Source organism: Sphaeramia orbicularis, chromosome 4 (assembly GCF_902148855.1).
Source record: "Sphaeramia orbicularis chromosome 4, fSphaOr1.1, whole genome shotgun sequence".
In the NCBI taxonomy this organism is placed as follows: Eukaryota; Metazoa; Chordata; class Actinopteri; order Kurtiformes; family Apogonidae; genus Sphaeramia; species Sphaeramia orbicularis.
Genome location: NC_043960.1, coordinates 45,817,856 through 45,836,025, shown reverse-complemented (window position 1 = coordinate 45,836,025; position 18,170 = coordinate 45,817,856). Strand labels below are relative to the sequence as shown.

The 18,170-nt window shown below is 38.3% G+C and overlaps 1 protein-coding gene across 2 annotated transcripts; it reads left to right on the top strand.

Moving 5' to 3' along the window:
* The first annotated feature begins 4,644 nt into the window (after nucleotides 1-4,644).
* Nucleotides 4,645-7,852, top strand: LOC115418626 (C-C motif chemokine 25-like). 2 transcript variants are annotated; one of them, XM_030133153.1, is made up of 5 exons: nucleotides 4,645-4,780; nucleotides 5,160-5,258; nucleotides 6,894-7,011; nucleotides 7,227-7,329; nucleotides 7,412-7,852. In XM_030133153.1, exons 2-5 carry the CDS (start codon nucleotides 5,195-5,197, stop codon nucleotides 7,427-7,429), a joined length of 303 nt encoding a protein of 100 aa, XP_029989013.1. In that variant the 5' UTR covers nucleotides 4,645-4,780; nucleotides 5,160-5,194; the 3' UTR covers nucleotides 7,430-7,852. The 2 variants fall into 2 exon arrangements, with proteins under 2 accessions (XP_029989013.1, XP_029989014.1); XM_030133154.1 differs by having other exon boundaries at nucleotides 4,728-4,776; nucleotides 5,158-5,258.
* Nucleotides 7,853-18,170: the final 10,318 nt, after the last annotated feature.

Genomic DNA, 18,170 nt, shown 5'->3' with positions numbered 1-18,170 from the left:
CTGAAAGACAAGTAATAATCTGAAGTGAATCTAAAGTCTAACTGGGACTTGGTATGTAATCATTACTCCTGGTCAATGGTGATGACTGATGTGTAGAAATAAGAATAAAAAGAAGAATGTGCCTGAAAACAAAATTAGTCCAACTTTATGGGCAATGCAGTGGTTAGCACTGGCACCGCATGAAGTCCGGAGTAGGGCCTTTGTGTGTGGAAGGTTAGGATTAACCAAACACCAGCTTCCTCCCACCGTCCAAACACATGCTCCCTGAAAAATAAACTGATCAGTCTAAGGTGCAGAGTAAAGGATGGTTCTACAAGTACCTGGGACTGCAGTTGAACAATAAACTGGACTGGTCACATAACACAGACAGCATCTACATGAAAGGACAGAGTCGCCTGTACTTCCTGAGGAGACTGGGGTCCTTCAACATCTGCAAGAAACTGCTGCTGATGTTTTACCAGTCGATCGTGTCCAGTGTCCTCTTTTATGCTGTTGTCTGTTGGGGAGGCAGCATTAAAAAAAACGGACGCTGCACGACTGGAGAGACTGGTGAGGAGAGCTGGCTCAGTGGTGGGAACAGAGCTAGTCTCCCTGGTGTCAGCAGCAGAAAGAAGGACCCTGGAGAAGATTCTGTCCATCCTGGACAACCCTCAGCATCCTCTGCACAGGACAGTGATTAGACAGAGGAGTGTGTTCAGCTTCAGGTTACTGTCTCTGACCTGCTCCACAAACAGGCTCAGGAACTCTTTCAACCCCCTGGCCATCAGACTGTACAACTCATCACTGAGTGGTCAGGGGGGGTCTCAGTCTCAGTCTCAGATATGACCACATCAGGACTGATACGAAGAGACTTTAAAATATCCAAGTACCTTATGTAGTTGGACTACACCTACTTTTAGAACCACCGTAGATCACTTAAATAACTGTTACACTTAAATCACTGATTCACTTTAGATCACTGTTTCACTTAATATCACTGCCCTGAAATGTGTAAATACAACCAGAAGTCGTTATTTACAGTATTGTACAGGAAGCTCTTTTAGAGGTATTTCTTTAGTTCTTTAGCAGATGTCTTTTTGAGTATATATACTGACCTTAATGTCAACTTGGCCACTAACCCACTGTTGTGGTGCATTTTGGTCCATCTGTTTTTTGTCTTCTTGTGCTGTATGTAAAGCTGCTGAATACTGGAATTTCCCTCAGGATTAATAAAGTCTCTCTCTCTCTCTCTCTCTCTCTCTCTCTCTCTCTCTCTCTCTGTATTTGTCAGACCTAGGATGACCTGACAGCATGTCCAGGGTGAACCGTGCCTCCACCAGTTGGTAGCCTTATCTTCACAGATTAAGGTCTGTACTGAGGAGTAAAGTTTGCTTTTTGTTGTTCAGATCAGTTATCCACTATTTCCTGTTCTGATCTTGTTTGAACAATTCTAAATAGACATCTAGTGCAGCTATGGACACCAGAAAACAGGAGGAAAACATCTGGAGGTTGTAGTGGAGGCTACAACCTCCAAGAGAGCATTAATCTAAACTCTTAGCTATTGTTGCACAAGAAGGTTACAAGTGTTATGGTGACCAACTGAATTTTTGTTTGAGGGAGAAAACGTCATGATGCCAAGATACAGATGTAATATAAACAATAGATTTCACACATTTCTCAGAGAATCTGGTGTTTTAGAGTGGAGTGGCGTGGGTGCAGTCCGGTCCAGTGCTGCCCCCTGCTGTCGACAGTTGGAGCTATTTTTTGAACGTCAAAACTACCAATTACTCATCTAAAGAAAAGCTAAAGGTACAAAAGTATGCATAAGGCTGTTCCCCTTTGTTGGTATTTGTTGCATTTCACAGCGGGGTCTGCTTGTGGATTTGTGATGGATGTGTCCCTTTACATTTATAGACAACCACACAGGGTTTGTTCTTACTCTGGTCCTCTTTGTTCTGGAGATGTCTTTAAAAAACAACACAAAGTTATGTATATGTGCTCAGCATGGAAGAATTTGTCATTGCAGAGTCGCATGTTGTTTGCTGTTTGAGTAAGAACCCTGTCCATGCATTTGCATTCCTAACCCACCAGGTGGCTCTAAATCTACCAAGTGCATTCATTGCTCAGAAAGTCATTAGAGGAATTTTCTAAGCCTCAAACAGACCCAATGTCTCGACTGTAGAAGAAGAATAAAACAGGGATTCAAATTTATATATGTATATTTCCGAGAATAACCTGACCAAGAAAGCAACATAGACATTGTTACCATGAAGAAGAAACATTGTACTGAAAAGGTTTCTTTTTTTTTTTTACATAACTGTTCTAACTCTAGAGACCAAATTTGTGCAAAGTTTTGAGTGCACAAGTCATGTTTGTTTTTACACACATATGTACAACAATAACATTGCAGCCGTCCAAGGTGACAGTTTTCAATAAAAGCCAATCAATGTGTGGGTCTGTGGACATCGAAACATACTTAGCAAAGGCTGGCAGAGTATAGCGGTGTACGTGATTTATACAGTATAACCAGTATAAAAACATAATGGTTGAACCCTTAAAACAGGATCCACTGTTCAGGTACATTCATGGAGAGTAGATTACTGTAATCCAATAAAGGTAATAATGATGCCTAGAAATCCCTCTGTTTTAATCAGCTACAATACTAAATAATGTTGCTCTAGCCAGCAGTAATTCATAAGTTTCTACTAGTACATATGTCTAGATCAGGGATGTCAAACGCAATTTCTTTCAGGAGCCACATTCAGCCCAGGTTGTTCTCAAATGGGCTGAACCACGAAATTAATAACATAATAACCTATAAATAATGACAACACCAATTTTTTTCTCTTTGTTTAAGTGCAAAGAGGGTGAGAAGAGAGGCAGATGAAGTGATTACCCATCATGCCTAGTGCCTACAGTAAGGGTCTGTGGGTGTATGCTAATCCATTATATATATATATATATATATATATATATATATATATATATATATATATATATATATATATATATATATATATATATATATATATATATATATATATATACACACACACACACACACACACACACATATATACATATATACACATATACACACACACACACACACACACACACACACATATATATATATGTATGTATGTATGTATGTATGTATACACACACACACACACACACACACACACACACACTGTATCGCAAATTTCCCAAAAGCGTCCGTAGTAATAACTGAATTTGTGTGACATTTCTGTGAAGACATATAGGGACTCCACTGTTAAGCAGCTATTCAGGTCTGCTGTCATCAATACAACACATCATGACTAAAATTTAATAAACTAAGGACAGTAATAAGTGACGTGACATTGCATAAGGTTAACACACGATGACATGGCTAATGTGTGCTTGTAATCAAAGCTAAACACGTTGCAAAAATACTAGTGTGGGGCAATTTTGGCTAAGCTGTGTATTTTACATATGTACGTCTGAATTTGTATGAGTTTTTGGCATTACTTACTGTAGCCATGTGTCAGTGCTCAGTTTTCACCATCGCTTCAAGGAAACACTGACATTTGGAAACAATCAAATCTTTGCGGGGATGTTATAACTCTGTACACCAGAGGGAATGAACTAAGCTATCAAGCTTCACCTTTGTAAGGAAAATAAACTGTATGTATGTTCATTGCACAATGCACAAGGGAAACCTCTTCTTATTTAGTATTTCCTTGTTTGTCCATAGGTCCTCCAGATTGGAAAACAGTCCACTCTAAAAGGATTAGTGAAAAAATAAACACTGGACTGGGTCACCGTTAGTTCATGCAGAGAGTTTGGCGGTTTGTTATGCTTGCACTGACCCTACCTCCTTCTGCTCCCCCTTTAACATGTCTTGTCTTATCTTATCTTATCTTATCTTATCTTATCTTATCTTATCTTATCTTATCTTATCTTATCTTATCTTATCTTATCTTACCTTATCTTACCTTACTTTACCTTACCTTATCTTACCTTACCTTACCTTACCTTACCTTACCTTACTTTGTCTTATCTTATCTTATCTTATCTTATCTTATCTTATCTTATCTTATCTTATCTTATCTTATCTTATCTTATCTTATCTTATCTTATTCTCTTCATGGTATTCATTTAAAGTCCATTGTATAAGATTTAGGAGAATCTAACTGTGTAAATGGAATATAATACTCATAGTGATGTTTTCATTGGTGTATAATCATGTGGTGGCCACTGTTACTTAACTAATAGGGAACGTGAACTGGGATTAGACCATCGTGAGACAGGTTAGCTAACTTACCACCTGCTGTCAAAATTAAACCCAGGTATGACTGTATAACTTAAGAATGTTGACAAAGCTGATGACAGCATTCGGCCATTGCATTGTAACACACAGATCATTGCACCGTGCTGCCAAAGCCAATGTGAGGGTTATAAAATGCAACAAATTTATTAACATGTTTCGATGTGTTCAAATAGAAAGGTGCAATTTACCGTAATTGGTAGAAGTTCCATCCAGTGTGACATGGGTGGTATGGTTTTCATTCTTCAACATTAATCATTCATTTTGAGGAAAATGTCTTGAAGGCTTCGGTGCTCAAATTACAACCGTGGCCAACTGTCATAAAAGTTCAAGTGTTGAAATGATGGAGTAGGTGTGGTAAAGGACGGGGTTTGAGACAGGGGTGGGCACATTTCATGCATGCACTATAAGAAGACAGAGGCATTTAGTGTTAGGCAGGACACAAGGCTTTTCTCTCAGGATATTTTGTGAAATACTCAATGTGAACAGGTACGTTTCTCTGCATGCATGAAACAAGTCCATTACGTTGTCCTGTACTTTTGACATCCTGATTTCGTAAGTATGTTCCTGATTTTTATAAGATGGAAAAGATAAATGCAGGCAAGAATCCAGTCAAGATTTACTACAAACACTTTGGGTTTCTGTAAAAACCACTGGGAGAAACAGCTGCAGACAGCTGTAAAACAGACCCTAAGTGTGTTAAATCAGGGGTCTCACAGGGTAGACATTTTGTTTCACAACAGCTCAGACAGAGCTGAGTTTGGGAATGTTTTTGTCAGAATATGCAAGGCACTAGGGGGTGGGACAGTCTGCTCCCAGATTTCTGTTTAGCTCCCCTCGTTGAGTCAATCACTTTGTTTCTGTGCAGCGATTCATCAGGAACAACAGCAAAAAGAAAGAACCATGAGGTTTCAAGTTCTGTTTGTTCTCCTTCTCTTTACCTGCTTGTACCTGAGTGTGGCACAAGGTAAGTGAAAAGCTTTGATACAGTAAAACTAAATCTTAATTTGTTGCACATTACATGAGAGAATGAGAGTTTTGGCAAAACATTTTTCTTGGATTTTCCTTCCTGTACCTAAATAAAAAACATGATTCTAGTGAGTACATTATGACAATGAAGAATATGTGCCTCTCATTTTCACCCAGTGCAGTGTGTTTGTGGTTGTGGGATGTATTATATAATCCATATGTCTTTTATGTTGGTAGTACATCCCATCTTTTTGTAATTACTCAACAGTTAACCTCAGTGTGTCATTTGACTAGGCTTATTATTATAAACCACTCCAATGTGTTAATGCATAATGTCAACATTTGCAATCAAATGACTTTCACTAACCACTGAAATAAATGTAACATAAAGTTTCAGAATTTATGTCTGTAAATACAGATGGACATTAGAGGAAAAAACTAAAAAGATTCAGTTAAAAAACACTGTAAAAGGAAAGGATTAATATGGCCTGGAGAGAACCCACACAAACATGGGGAGAACATGCAGACTCCACGCAGAAAGGTTCCTGGTGTTGGAATTGAACTCAGGACCCTCTTGCTGTGAGGCAACAGCACTAGCCACTGAACCATACCATGTTTCATAACATGAAACAAAAACAGCACACAGTCTGTATTGAATGCTGAAATTCAGTTTATTTTCAAGTCATTTTTATTTTAAGTTTTTCAGTGTTGCTAAAAGAATTTTCCTCTCATTTATATTTATACTTAAACTGTCAAAGCCTTCAGTTCATTTCTGTTTTGCAACAAATCAGCAAACTGCTGAGTGTCTCCCTCCCAGATCATCACATACTCTGTCAGGACATCACTCTTCAACACGGAGGCGCCACTTATAAGGCACCACTTTTCAACATACAGGGTGGTGTGAAAGACATGCAGATGATACCATGGTTGTGGTTTGGTTGGGTTTAGGTACAAAAACACCTTTGTTAAGATCAGAAAAAATGTTTTGGGTTAAGGTTATGGAAAAAGTTTAGGGGAAGTATCTAAATTCGACAGAAGAAAAGAACATGCTTTTTGCTACTGAACAACCTCACCACAATGTCATAAATTTTGTCCTTCGTAGGACCCCAGCGGGGTATCCTGCATGTCAGAAATTGATGCTAGGGGAGTATCCAGTGTGTTAAAAATGCCAAGGGGTCATGACCCAACATGTGTCATCTTGGGAATGAACACAGGCTCTGCATGAACGTCTGCATGTATATCCCCAGTGGCGCCCCTGTGTGTAACCCGGCTTTACTGGAGTTTTCAACAATTATTCATGAAACTATTTTTACGTCAACAGGATTGAGCTACAGAAAAAGTCTCCCTTCCCATACAGATGGAGGGTAACAATCCCATTAGCAAATCCAAACAACAAGTTAGGTATTATTGTACAGTAATCAGGGCTGCAGACAGGATTTAAGAAATACTGAGGTCAACACTGAGGCTTTACTAACTAATACAGTTAAAACATGAGGTTACTTTAACATAGAATAGCCTGACCGTAAAATGTTCTCTCTTTGGAAGTCAGAGATTGCTTCATCTCTTTCTTCCAAAGTCAGTGCAATTTATGTTTATTATGTTTCTTCATCCTCATCCCTCTCTCTTATCTCAGGCTCATTTGGCAACTGCTGCCTCCGCTACGTTAAGACCATGAAAACAAGTGTAAAGAAAAACATTGTCGAATACAGGATGCAGGAAACAGATGGTGACTGCAACATGAGAGCTGTTGTGTGAGTAATAACTGTTATCACTTTTGGCACTTTTTCGTGAATTTTGTTTTTCCTGTCCAGGTAGTAGCTACATTGTTGAAAACTTCCGGAAATAAAAAAAAAAAAATGATGGCAAAGACTAAGGACAAAAGAACCTCTTTACTGAGGATGTGATTAGGCCAAATTTCATCTTAAACCCCTCTCTTTATGTGAGTTAATAATGTCGTTATTTATAGGTTTACAACAAAGAGAAAAAAGGCAATTTGTGCCAATCCTGAAGACAAGTGGGTCAAGGACCAGATGAAGATCGTGGATAGGAGGAACCAAAGGACCAGCACGGTAAAAAGTTGTGCAACATTCTTGCTCAATAACTTTCTCTAATAGTTTACAGAAAGGCTCAACTTTATCTTTGTGCTTGTAGACTCCTTCTACGATTTAAAAGAAGAGATGAGTGGGAGTGAGGAGCATGGCTGTCAGATGTCATCTATCACTTACAACCACATGGTCTGATTATGCGCCTACAGAATGCACAGGCATTTCCTGTTGTTGACAGAATGTAAATCATGTACTCTTTTTACTATAATGTATCCTGTATTATTCCCACTATAGTAAACATTATGTAAATGAGCCATCACTATGATACTGTTACCTGCTATTAGAGCCTGCTAGGAATGAGCCACTATTCGGCAGCTTTGAAATGTATTTGCAGAGTGTGTGCATGCATTTGTGCATGTGCACCCTTGTGCATGTGATCTGTAACTACTTTGGGGGTGAGATTCTTTTAAGCAACAGATTTCCATATTTTTGTATTAGCACTGTAATGTGTCTTCAAATATCAAATAAAGAGTTAACACAAACCGCAGTCACACTGGATTCATTTAATCAGGAAACTGTTTCATAAACATCAAGAAGATTTAGATCAGTTCTATCCTGAAATGGTGGTTCAATTGTTGAATTTGGTCAGAAAAACAAAATTACCATTCCAATAAGATGACATTATAACAGATAAAAAACAGACTCAGGCTTAGTTTCATTTTGGAGTCGACTTAAGCCAAAAATGAACAATAACCATCTGTGGTCTGCAACTCACTAAGCCAAAGCTGGTTTTGATTTCTTTGATGTTAACATGTTAACAAAAAATTCTCAGGCATAAAGAAATTAGTGTTGAACGAAAGATGAAAAAAGATCAAATCAGAAAATATTGCAATGTTAAATTAAAACTAAAACTGAAAACAGTGATTAATAATGATCTTTGACCTGTTTTACACTGAAAACAATACAACTGAACACCATCTGACACTTTAATTCATGAAATGTATCAGTTTATTGTAAATTTATTGATCCTTTTAATAATATTCCACAAAATCTCAGTGAATATATCAGTGTCACTCATGCATCACAGAAGGACAAATGTACTTGGACCTTTGTTCTGACACAGCCCTAGACCTTATAGACCCTGATGGTATCTGGACATGTTGCTGATAATCAACTTCTTGATCCCTGGTCCAGAGGATGCAGCATTTATTTCAGCCAAAAAAAGGCTCGGAAAACCGGTTTGTCTGAGTACAAGTTACACTTCCATAGTTACCATAAGGCTTCATTTTGGTTCAGTAAAATTTTAACTGGTATTTGTGTCTGTAAGTTTGTATTGTAGAGCTTGACAAAGGTTGGTTACAGTAATCTTGATCCATGTGATAAAGATCCATTTTGGAATCATCCAGTGTCACAGTTAATCCCGAACCACTGATAAACAAAGAAATCAGGCAAACATTACGATATAACCTAGCAACTTCACACTTTAATAAGCTTCATGATCAAACCCCCCAGCAGAGAAGAAATGGGACTTTTGCATGAAACTTCATTTTTTACTTTTACAGCTGTTTCCAGTGGAGACTGAAAATTGTGTCAGCTGGTCATTTTTCTGCCACTGTGGTCAATGTACTAGAGACCAGCACTCAAAGCTACAGTGACTCACAATGCCTTCTAGTGATCACCTACATTAACAGTGACACGTTCGGCCCATGGCTGTGAAAAAATTCAGTGCATATCTGTGCCAAAAAACTCACTGGCATCTACAACTTAATATCATAACTCTTTGAAATTTCTCTTTTACCCAATTAATTTACACTTACTGTCAGCCTCAACTCAGCACATTTAGGCATTCAGACATAATCGAGGTGATCTGCCGAGAATTCAAACTGTGCATCAGAATGGGAGGAAAAATGATTTGAGACTCTGAAAGTGGCAGCTGACCTGTGGGGAAAGCCATCTCAAGGGTTTACAGAGAATTCTACAAAACATGTGAGTGACAGATCTGTGGGTGAAAATGCCTTGTTGATGCCTGAGGTCAGAGAAAGAGGAGCGTCTATGAACGCACATGTCAAACTCTGAGTGACAGCAGCAGCATATCCACCCGCTGTCACAGGGTATACTTAATGAAGTAATTCAAAAAAGAAAAAGTCTGAGGGTCTCAAATTTCTAGGCGTGCATTCTTTGTAAATTCATTAAAAAAATCTTCCATCCTTCACCCATAAATACCCAAACATCCACCGCTGACCAAAAGCCTCTACTGATCTGAAATGTTTAATACCTGTTGATCCACTAATCCTATTAGTACATGTAAATAATAGGAGTAAAATGCAGTTTTTCATCTTTTCATGGTCATCAGATATGACCCATTTGGATGTTCAGAGGCTCCGTAGTGAATGTGGAAACACCGTCATCTTATACAACATTGATTCATCAGTAAAACCCATGGAGTTTGACAAATGAAAGTTAATGATATATTTGCTGAAAAAGTATCTTTTTCTTCAGTTTTCTCTGTTTTTGATATAATAACAATCAACTTTAGTCTGAGCTTTAATGAACATCTGCATGACCAGTCAATTAAATATAGGAAAATATGTAATTTACAATGAAACATGCAAAATACAGAGGAAATATTATAAAAAATGGTGATAAATCGAAAAAATAGAGAGAAAAAATTATCTGGGAGCTGCCACAAAAGTAGAACTGGGTCTTTATGGGTTAAAGGAAAACAAATAATAAGCTCTATAAGGTAGAACTTATCTGGACACCTGAACAATCCCTTAGAGATCAGTAAAAACTCTTTAGCTTCAAGAAGAAATCATATCACAAGTCACATTCAGATGTTCATTTCTGTGTATGCAGCTTCAGACATGAAGTCATTCATAAATTTAAACAGGCGTTTGTTTTTAACTTTTTTGAATGATGTTTTTTTTTGTTTTTGCCAGAGCAACCTCAGAAAGCAGAGAGGAGAACTCAAGATCAGATACCTTTTGTTATCTTATAGTTATGTCATGCTACGTTTCTTTAGAATTGACAACATTTGTATGTTGTTCAGTAAAATTTCTCTGCTGCAATTTTGCAAAGACCTTAAATTGTACATCTGTTTGTTTTGTTCAGACCTGCAGAGGATGGCTGATTTAGTGGACCTCTTACAGTTTTAAATGATTATCCCTGGACTTGAACAAACTCTGACAGTCACCCGCTCATATCACATTGTTGCTTATTTATTTTTAACTCATTATCATTCCTAAATTTTCTGAGGTTTGTGTTCAAAGAATGTGTTTCTGCCTTAAATGAATGCATATTAACAAAGTAAATGAAGTCAAACAGACAAAAATGGAATATGTTCTGTTCATACTGAAGTATTCCTCGCCAAAATTCACTGATTTCTTTTTAAATCTGCATTTTTCCCACTGCAAACCCCAAATCAGTGTTCTGTGATTCAGGGTTGTAATAAGATTGTAAAGTGTTTTCAGGAACAAACAAGTCCTCCAGATGTTTTTGATAAAGTGCTGCGATCTTTGCAAATTACTCAGCATACAATTACAGAATTCTTGATTTACAAACCACCATCAGATTGCAAAACAAACACTCAGGGAATAGTTTCCAGATTGCATACCATGGTCATTTTCAAACTCAATTCCATTTTAGGTTGGGGGGTACTTTTGTTAAAAATTTGTCAGAGCCCATGACTGATTTCACAAGATAATGCCTGCAGATCAGTAGTTTATCCATGTGGGAGGCTGAAATCCTTATTCAGAAACATATTTTAGAGTTACAGTCATCAACTTCCAAACTGGGTCATTCACAGGTCTCTCTTTTATGAGACAGGATGTAAGTGGAGAGACCAGCTTGTGAACACTTTTTGCCAACAACTATTGTTCATCACGGTTGTTCTTGTTTTTCACGTCATGAAGGATTAACGGTTTCTGATCCATAACCAGAGTGGCACAGTTGACCTAATTTTGTTAAAGACCTACGACTGTATGATGTGGGGAAAACAAAAACTAAATGTTCCCTTTAGCAAAAGCCCTGTAGTGCTTCACACTCTCTCACCTCTGATAGTTTTGGTAAGTTACCTCAGAAAAGAGACTCACCCGCTGCTGGAGTGAGGCATGACTTAAACATACACTTGAAAATTAATTACAAAAACATGTCACATCTTGCTCAAGTCATCCACTGCTGAAGACATGTTTCAGTATGTGTAAACTTCCATGCTCTATTACTTCCTCTGGAACATGACGCATGTAGAGCTTTTTCTAACGGCCTCTGCAACAAAATGTAAAGCTGTAAAATAAAGAAAGTGATCATGTGAACAAGAATGTAAATAAAGGTTTAATGTTCATGGTTCAGTTCCTGCTCAGACCCAATTAGATCTGACACATCCACTTTTACTCTGAAACCAGAGACAATATTAGGAAAGACTGTATGTAGGTTTAATGATGGCTTCAATGTCCTGCTTTTGGAAAGGAAATTGTCTGTATAAGGGATGGTGGATATTCTTTCGCAACATGTTGATCTTTTATGACCAGAACAGTCCTGTCCTTCATCCAGATCTCGAGGCTGTGCTCGCTCTGCCAAGTGCTATTAAAACAAATACTGACTTGCTTTTATATTTTTAATGTTTTTAATTGGCTCTTGTCATAATCCCAGAGGGTAAAGAAAGATCATGATAAGGAGAAGAAATGTTTATATAAATGAGACAGAACAGGAACAGAAGCACAAGACAAAATGTACTGTTTTACTCGATTGCGGTGGTCACTACAATATCCTTTGTAAAAAATTAGTAAGATGTTAAAGATAGTCAATAATTTCTGATAGATTTAAGTAGTAAATACACTGTTAACAATGAAGTTGGAATAAAATATTTTCTCCTCTTCTAATGAAATAATTGTGACAATGCAATTTATTGTTGATAGAGGTTAACTGAGACTCAGTTTGTAATCATCACACCAGGTCAAAGGTGATTACTGATGTGTAGGAATAGGGATAAAAAGGTGAATGTGTCTGAAAAAAACTTATTCCAACTTTATGGGCAACAGTGTAAATGAATAAAAACTTTTAAGTGAGGTTAAAATCAGCAACATCCATATTTAAGTGGTTTAATTTTTAAATTTGGTTTGGTTTATAGCCAGGAGTAGGGATGGGAATTGAGAACTGGTTCTTTTTGAGAACAGGTTCCCAGTAGCTCGATTCCTTAGAGTCGTTTGCCTGCCTGCTTAACGATTCTGCTTATTGAATCAATTGAATTGAATCAATGCTGTCACGCGCACTCGGCATTGTTTTGGTCAGAACATAGCCAACATGGCGTTGAGGCAGAAATGGTCCAAAAAGATGACACCAGGTCCACTTGTAACACTTGCAAAGCTTCCATTTCTTCAAAAGGTTGGAATCCCTCCAATATGCTCCAACATTTGCCCAAACAGCATGTGATTCATTTACAGGAATGTCACACATTTGATATGCTACTTCATGACGCTTGTGAATCTAGCAGCAGAGTGAACACCTTGCAGGTCGTCATCCGGGCCCGGTTCCGGTGCGGGCAACAAACGTCATGCCCCCTCATATACAAGTTTCCGAAGGTAGGGGCCAGCGTCATCTGTTATTATTATTTGTGCGTACTGTATATGTTATTTTCTGTGCAGAGATGGAAATATAAAAGACAGTTAATGCAAACACACCAGTTTGTATTCTTTCATTCCTTCACCCAATGAGAATCGATAAGAGAACTTATAAGGAGTCAGATCAATAAGCAAAATCGATAATGGAATCAGAATCGTTAAACTCTTATTGATTCCCATCCCTAGCCGGGAGTAGAAACAGAACCTAAATAACATTCCCATAAAAAGCGAAGGTTTTGAAACAGCTGGTTCACGCGAAATCATCATGTGTTTCAGTTTTAATCTCACGCTGAACAGTGCTGAGTTTAGAGGACTGAAACAGCATAAATTATGACAGGGGGGTTTCATACTAGTGATATTGAGCAACAGCAAGATTCCTAAATATACAACAGGTCCAAACGTCTTCTTGGCTTTGATAAAGATCTTGATCATCTCTCTCTGCCCACACTGTGTACATTCCTGTGAAGAATGGGTGCGGGTTGGGGTTTTCACACTTTATTGAGAAATATAAAAGTGATGGTGCCAATGACTGGTGAAGACAGAACAGGTGCGTGTAGACACTGGCAGAGTTGGCAAAGAAAAGGTGGGAAAAGAGAGAGTGATGAGTGTCCTCAACACCATCAAACCCTTAGGGGACTGTCACCAGGGAGGCAGGAAAAGAACACAAATGAACAACGGGTGTGTTTTAAAGGCTGACCTTACTCACAGTCTGAAAGAACTTATTCCACTCACATTTGAATGCTTTCGCACAGTTTCTAAATTCATAAAATGTTCATATTTCATCATCAGCACTTTTACTGAAAGTACTTGAAAGGATTCCAAAGTCATTTCCTGTAAACCACCAAACACCCAAAGGTTTTTAAACTTCAGGGCTTACAAGGAAGTGACACTTTGAACATATTGCCCTAGGTCGCAAGAAGATTAATACTATTATGTAACACCATGCTTGCTGAAATAAGGAGGAGGAGGAGGCATTCTGTTGATTAGATTTTGGCAGCAAAAGGTTTAGAAACAAAAGGTGAAAACTTGCCATTATTTTTACCAATAAAACTGGACTCACGCCGTGTGAAATGTCTAGACCTGAAATGTTTTCCATCAAAACAAAAGAAAACACTAGCAAAGATGTTGAACATGGATATGACAACCAGGGTTACAACTGAGAAAAAAAACCTTGAAAAATGTAAAATGTGTGTACTATTTCTAAACTGTAGATGAAGGCATTTTAGGAATATATGACCCACAATTTTCTGTTTAAAGCACACAAATCATTTAAAGATGCTTGCACACTTGTTTTTGACTTTTTTGACTCTGTTTTGACATTTTTGCATTGTTCTACCCTCTTGTGGTCTTTCACAATTTACTCTTTCCAACCACTGTTTTTTTCAGAGTCTCGGGTATTATGTTTGTTGAACCAAACTTCTTCTCAGTGTCCCCTCATGAGGATTACCTGCGGCCTTTGGATTAGGTCAGATTTATTCTTTGAAAAAGGATTGAGGAGGATTGGAAGATACTTATACCCATACATTGATTGATAAATGTTTTCCGTCAGTGAGCATTAAGTGAATTGCACTGAACATAGCTGGTGATAGAATCAGCACAGAGAGACCCAGCTCATTCTTTAGAGGTGCCCTTGTCCTTAAGCTATAAGTGACTTGTGGGAAAAACAACAACCCTCCAACTCTAACCTCAATCTTTCCCTCTTTCCCTTTGAATATACTTATACATTCAAAATGTAACATAAAGCTTTCCCCATTAAAGGTTCAGAGTGTAATATCTATCTATCCACTGTGGTGGTTCCACAAAACAGGGGAAATATTTTAATTTAGACAGTTGAAGCCTTAAGTTTAATCTTTTTAGTAGTAAGTACCGTATTTTCCAGACAGAGCGCATCTGAATATAAGCCGCACCTGAATATAAGTCGCACCCACCAAATTTTAAAAGAAAAAAATATTTGTACATATATGGGCCGCACCTGACTATAAGCCACAGGTGTTCACATTGTAACATGAGATATTTACACAGAAAGATGGTAAACAGAAAGATTATTTAACTATTTATTTCCATACCTTAACTGCTTTTTCCCAAACAGTGCCTGTAACATGGCAGTAAAATGACAGTAACACGGCTGGTTAAAAAACCCGGAAAAGTTATTGATTGCTGTCTTCATCTTCCTTCTGCTCATTGAAACCACTGCAGTCATCTTCTTCAGTGTCGGAGTTGAACAGCCTCAGAAAGGCTCCGTCACACTCCTTCTCAGTCTCTCTTCCGTTGTCTCTCAATGGCACTTGCGTGCAGCAGCTCTATTTCCTTCTTGGACAGACACATCGATTGCTTTTAACTTAAAAGCTGCAAAATATGCATTTCTTGTGTGTTTTCCATGATGAGGGTTTGTGCATGACACGTAAAATGACTGTTAAAAGTTAAGTTTAAAACTTCTCCTCTTCGCATCACCTCTTCCACCTGTCTGTTCTCGCTTTTGCACTTCCTGCTAGAGCGCCCCTTGGAGGCCGTTAGCCTGTAAAAGTCTGTACTTGAGCCGCATCATTGTAAAAGCCACAGGGTTCAAAGAGTGAGAAAAAAGTAGTGGCTTATAGTCAGAAAAATACGGTAGTTAATGTTTTCAGATAGGATTTCTTTGTTTCACAATTAACACTAGATAATCGTAAGTTTTCAGTATTATGGGTTGGCTTATTCTGTGTAACATGTTGGTCAGCATACCAAATTGACAGATATGTAAACACAGGACTTCAGTTTTCCCTTAGACACACTTTGAAATACACTTTCCCACTTAGGATTGTCAATCACAGGAGATAAGATGTAAACACACTGTCAGTATAGGGTTAGATAGAGCTGGGGTATCACATCTGCTTGACTCATGCCGCGTTTCCACTTCGTGGAACCAGCTTGACTCGACTCGACTTGGGTACCAGATACTATTCCTGGAGACTGTTTCCATTGTAGGATACTACCGACTTTACAGTACCTGGACGTCATAGTGATGCGGCGCGTTACTTCCGTGTCGTCTGCTCAGAGAGTCGCTGATAAACTTGCTCGTTGCGTGTTGTCTCGTCAAATTCATACTGAATTTTTACGTCGGCCACCAAAGACTGAATCTCCTGACTGAATGGTGTAGTTTTGCGGCCTGTCATCATGTGGATTAACCTACCACTATATTTACTGTAAACTTCCACATCTGTTTTTTGTAAAACGGTGGGTCACAGAGACAATTCTCTGACCAATCAGTGGTCTGCTGTGTTTACATGTCACGTTTTAGTATCTGGTCCCCAGTCTTGGAACCTCAGCAGAGGTGATACCAAAAAAACTAGTACCGGGTACCAGATTCCAGGTCCTTTTTCATAATGGAAATGCAAAAAGGCCGAGTCAAGTCGAGTTGAGTCAAGCCAAGCTGGTACCACTTAGTGGAAACGCGGCATTAGAGTCAGATGACACCAGTCCATTTTCGGTGACCCAACCCACCTCGCCCATAGGATCAGCCCATTGTTTGGGGATCAGGATACAAGGACAATAAAAGTGATGCACGTTGGAATGTCCGTACCCATTTCCTTCCTGGTGTGGGTCCTTAGTAGTAAGTAATGCTTTATTTGTGGTTAAGTCAAATCAAATTAAATTTATAACAATCAGACTGAGACAAATCCTGACTGATTCTTGGAGTTTCCAACAAAAGTTCACGCTAACACAGGACAGTGCTTAGGCAGTTTTGTCTGAAAATGTTTTCTTAGTCAGACATGACAAGTCATTTTGTGTCAGAAATCTACCGACGCTGACATGTAGCCAGGAATCATGTTTCCAGACATTTATATGGACCTGATCTCAGCACTGAGCAAAACATTAAATCATACAAGCCTTTAGGCATGATTGGACTTTGTACAGCCTTTTCCTCAAACTGTTTGAATAACACTTAAAATAAATTACAACCACTTTATGTTTAGTTGCATTTGCTAATGACACGGCCAAAACATTAGCTATATAGTGTTGTTTTCCTGATTATGTTAAGGACATGTGTCAAGTAAATGGTTCAAATTATTTATAAGTTGAGAGGGAACAACCTACACCTTTCTTCTAATTCACTGGAAACATTACAGAGTAATTTTTTATCAGTGGTTGAAGTAAGAAATCTGGAATTGTTAACTTAAAAGTGACAGACTCAGAACATTAGGTATTATCTGTATTTGGCTGTGAGCTGTGATCTAACCAGTGCCAAAATAGTGCTTGTACAAAGTATCATATTGAAATGAAAATTTGATGCTAATTTCAGCTAAATGACAGAGAAAGGAGGTAACTGCAGTGAATAGAATAACCAAAGATCCACTGAACTGAACACCTATGGTGCAAGCTCAGGGCGTAAAATTAACACCCACCAAAATTCGTTTGGTGTGTAAAACAAAAACACACACCCGCCAGTGGCTGAAGGAAAATTAATTGAATTGCATGTGAGTTTTTGTTTTGGACCATTTATGCTGGATCGTTCTAAGCATGCTTAGAACGTGCAGGGTGCTGACACAGACTGACTCTAAGGCTGATGATGTGGTGATTACCTGAGCCAGAGTCCTGCATCGGGTCGGGTACCCAATAGGTAACCTGTGAAAACGTGGGGGGACGGCTTACATCATGCATCCAGAGTGAAATGAGAGAGAGAGAGAGAGAGAGAGAGAGAGAGAGAGAGAGAGAGAGAGAGAGAGAAAGAGAGAGAAACAGAGACAGAGAGAGCGAGAAAGAGAGAGAGACAGAGAGAGAAAGAGAGAGAGATACTTACAGAGAACTTCCCCCATCAAAGAATTATTCATCTCCCCCCAGTTTTAGGATTTATTCACTCACTGAGGTCACTAGCCAGTGGCAGATGAGGTAAAAAGTTTATTTTATGCATGGTGCAGCTGCTGTTTAGTTATTTAGCTTACATTAAACAAAACTTGCATGAATGCTTATTTTGAATGAATACGTGAAGGTAATTTTATCTTCATGTCTGACAAGTCAAGTACATTTCAATGCAATCACACAATAGCCTTTGTTCATAAGATTTCTTAAGATGTGTTTCTTTGTGTTTTCATCTCATTAAAGCTGAACACTGTTGCTTACTGAATTGTCTTTCTGCCGATTGTGACATCATATGCATATTCTCTATTAATAAATGCTCAGAGGAAGTCCAATCTGAGCCACTGTGGAAACATAGGGACACAACATAGAGTTCATGGCAACCTGTAGAATCTGTAGATATAAACGGGTCATCATAAG

What these genes read in the sequence shown, in the direction of transcription:
- LOC115418626 (XM_030133153.1), top strand. Translation starts at nt 5,195, where the DNA reads ATGAGGTTTCAAGTTCTGTTTGTTCTCCTTCTCTTTACCTGCTTGTAC. An exon ending in GTACCTGAGTGTGGCACAAG is followed by an intron (nt 5,259 to 6,893) that starts GTAAGTGAAAAG and finishes CTCTTATCTCAG; the next exon opens with GCTCATTTGGCAACTGCTGC. An exon ending in TGCAACATGAGAGCTGTTGT is followed by an intron (nt 7,012 to 7,226) that starts GTGAGTAATAAC and finishes CGTTATTTATAG; the next exon opens with GTTTACAACAAAGAGAAAAA.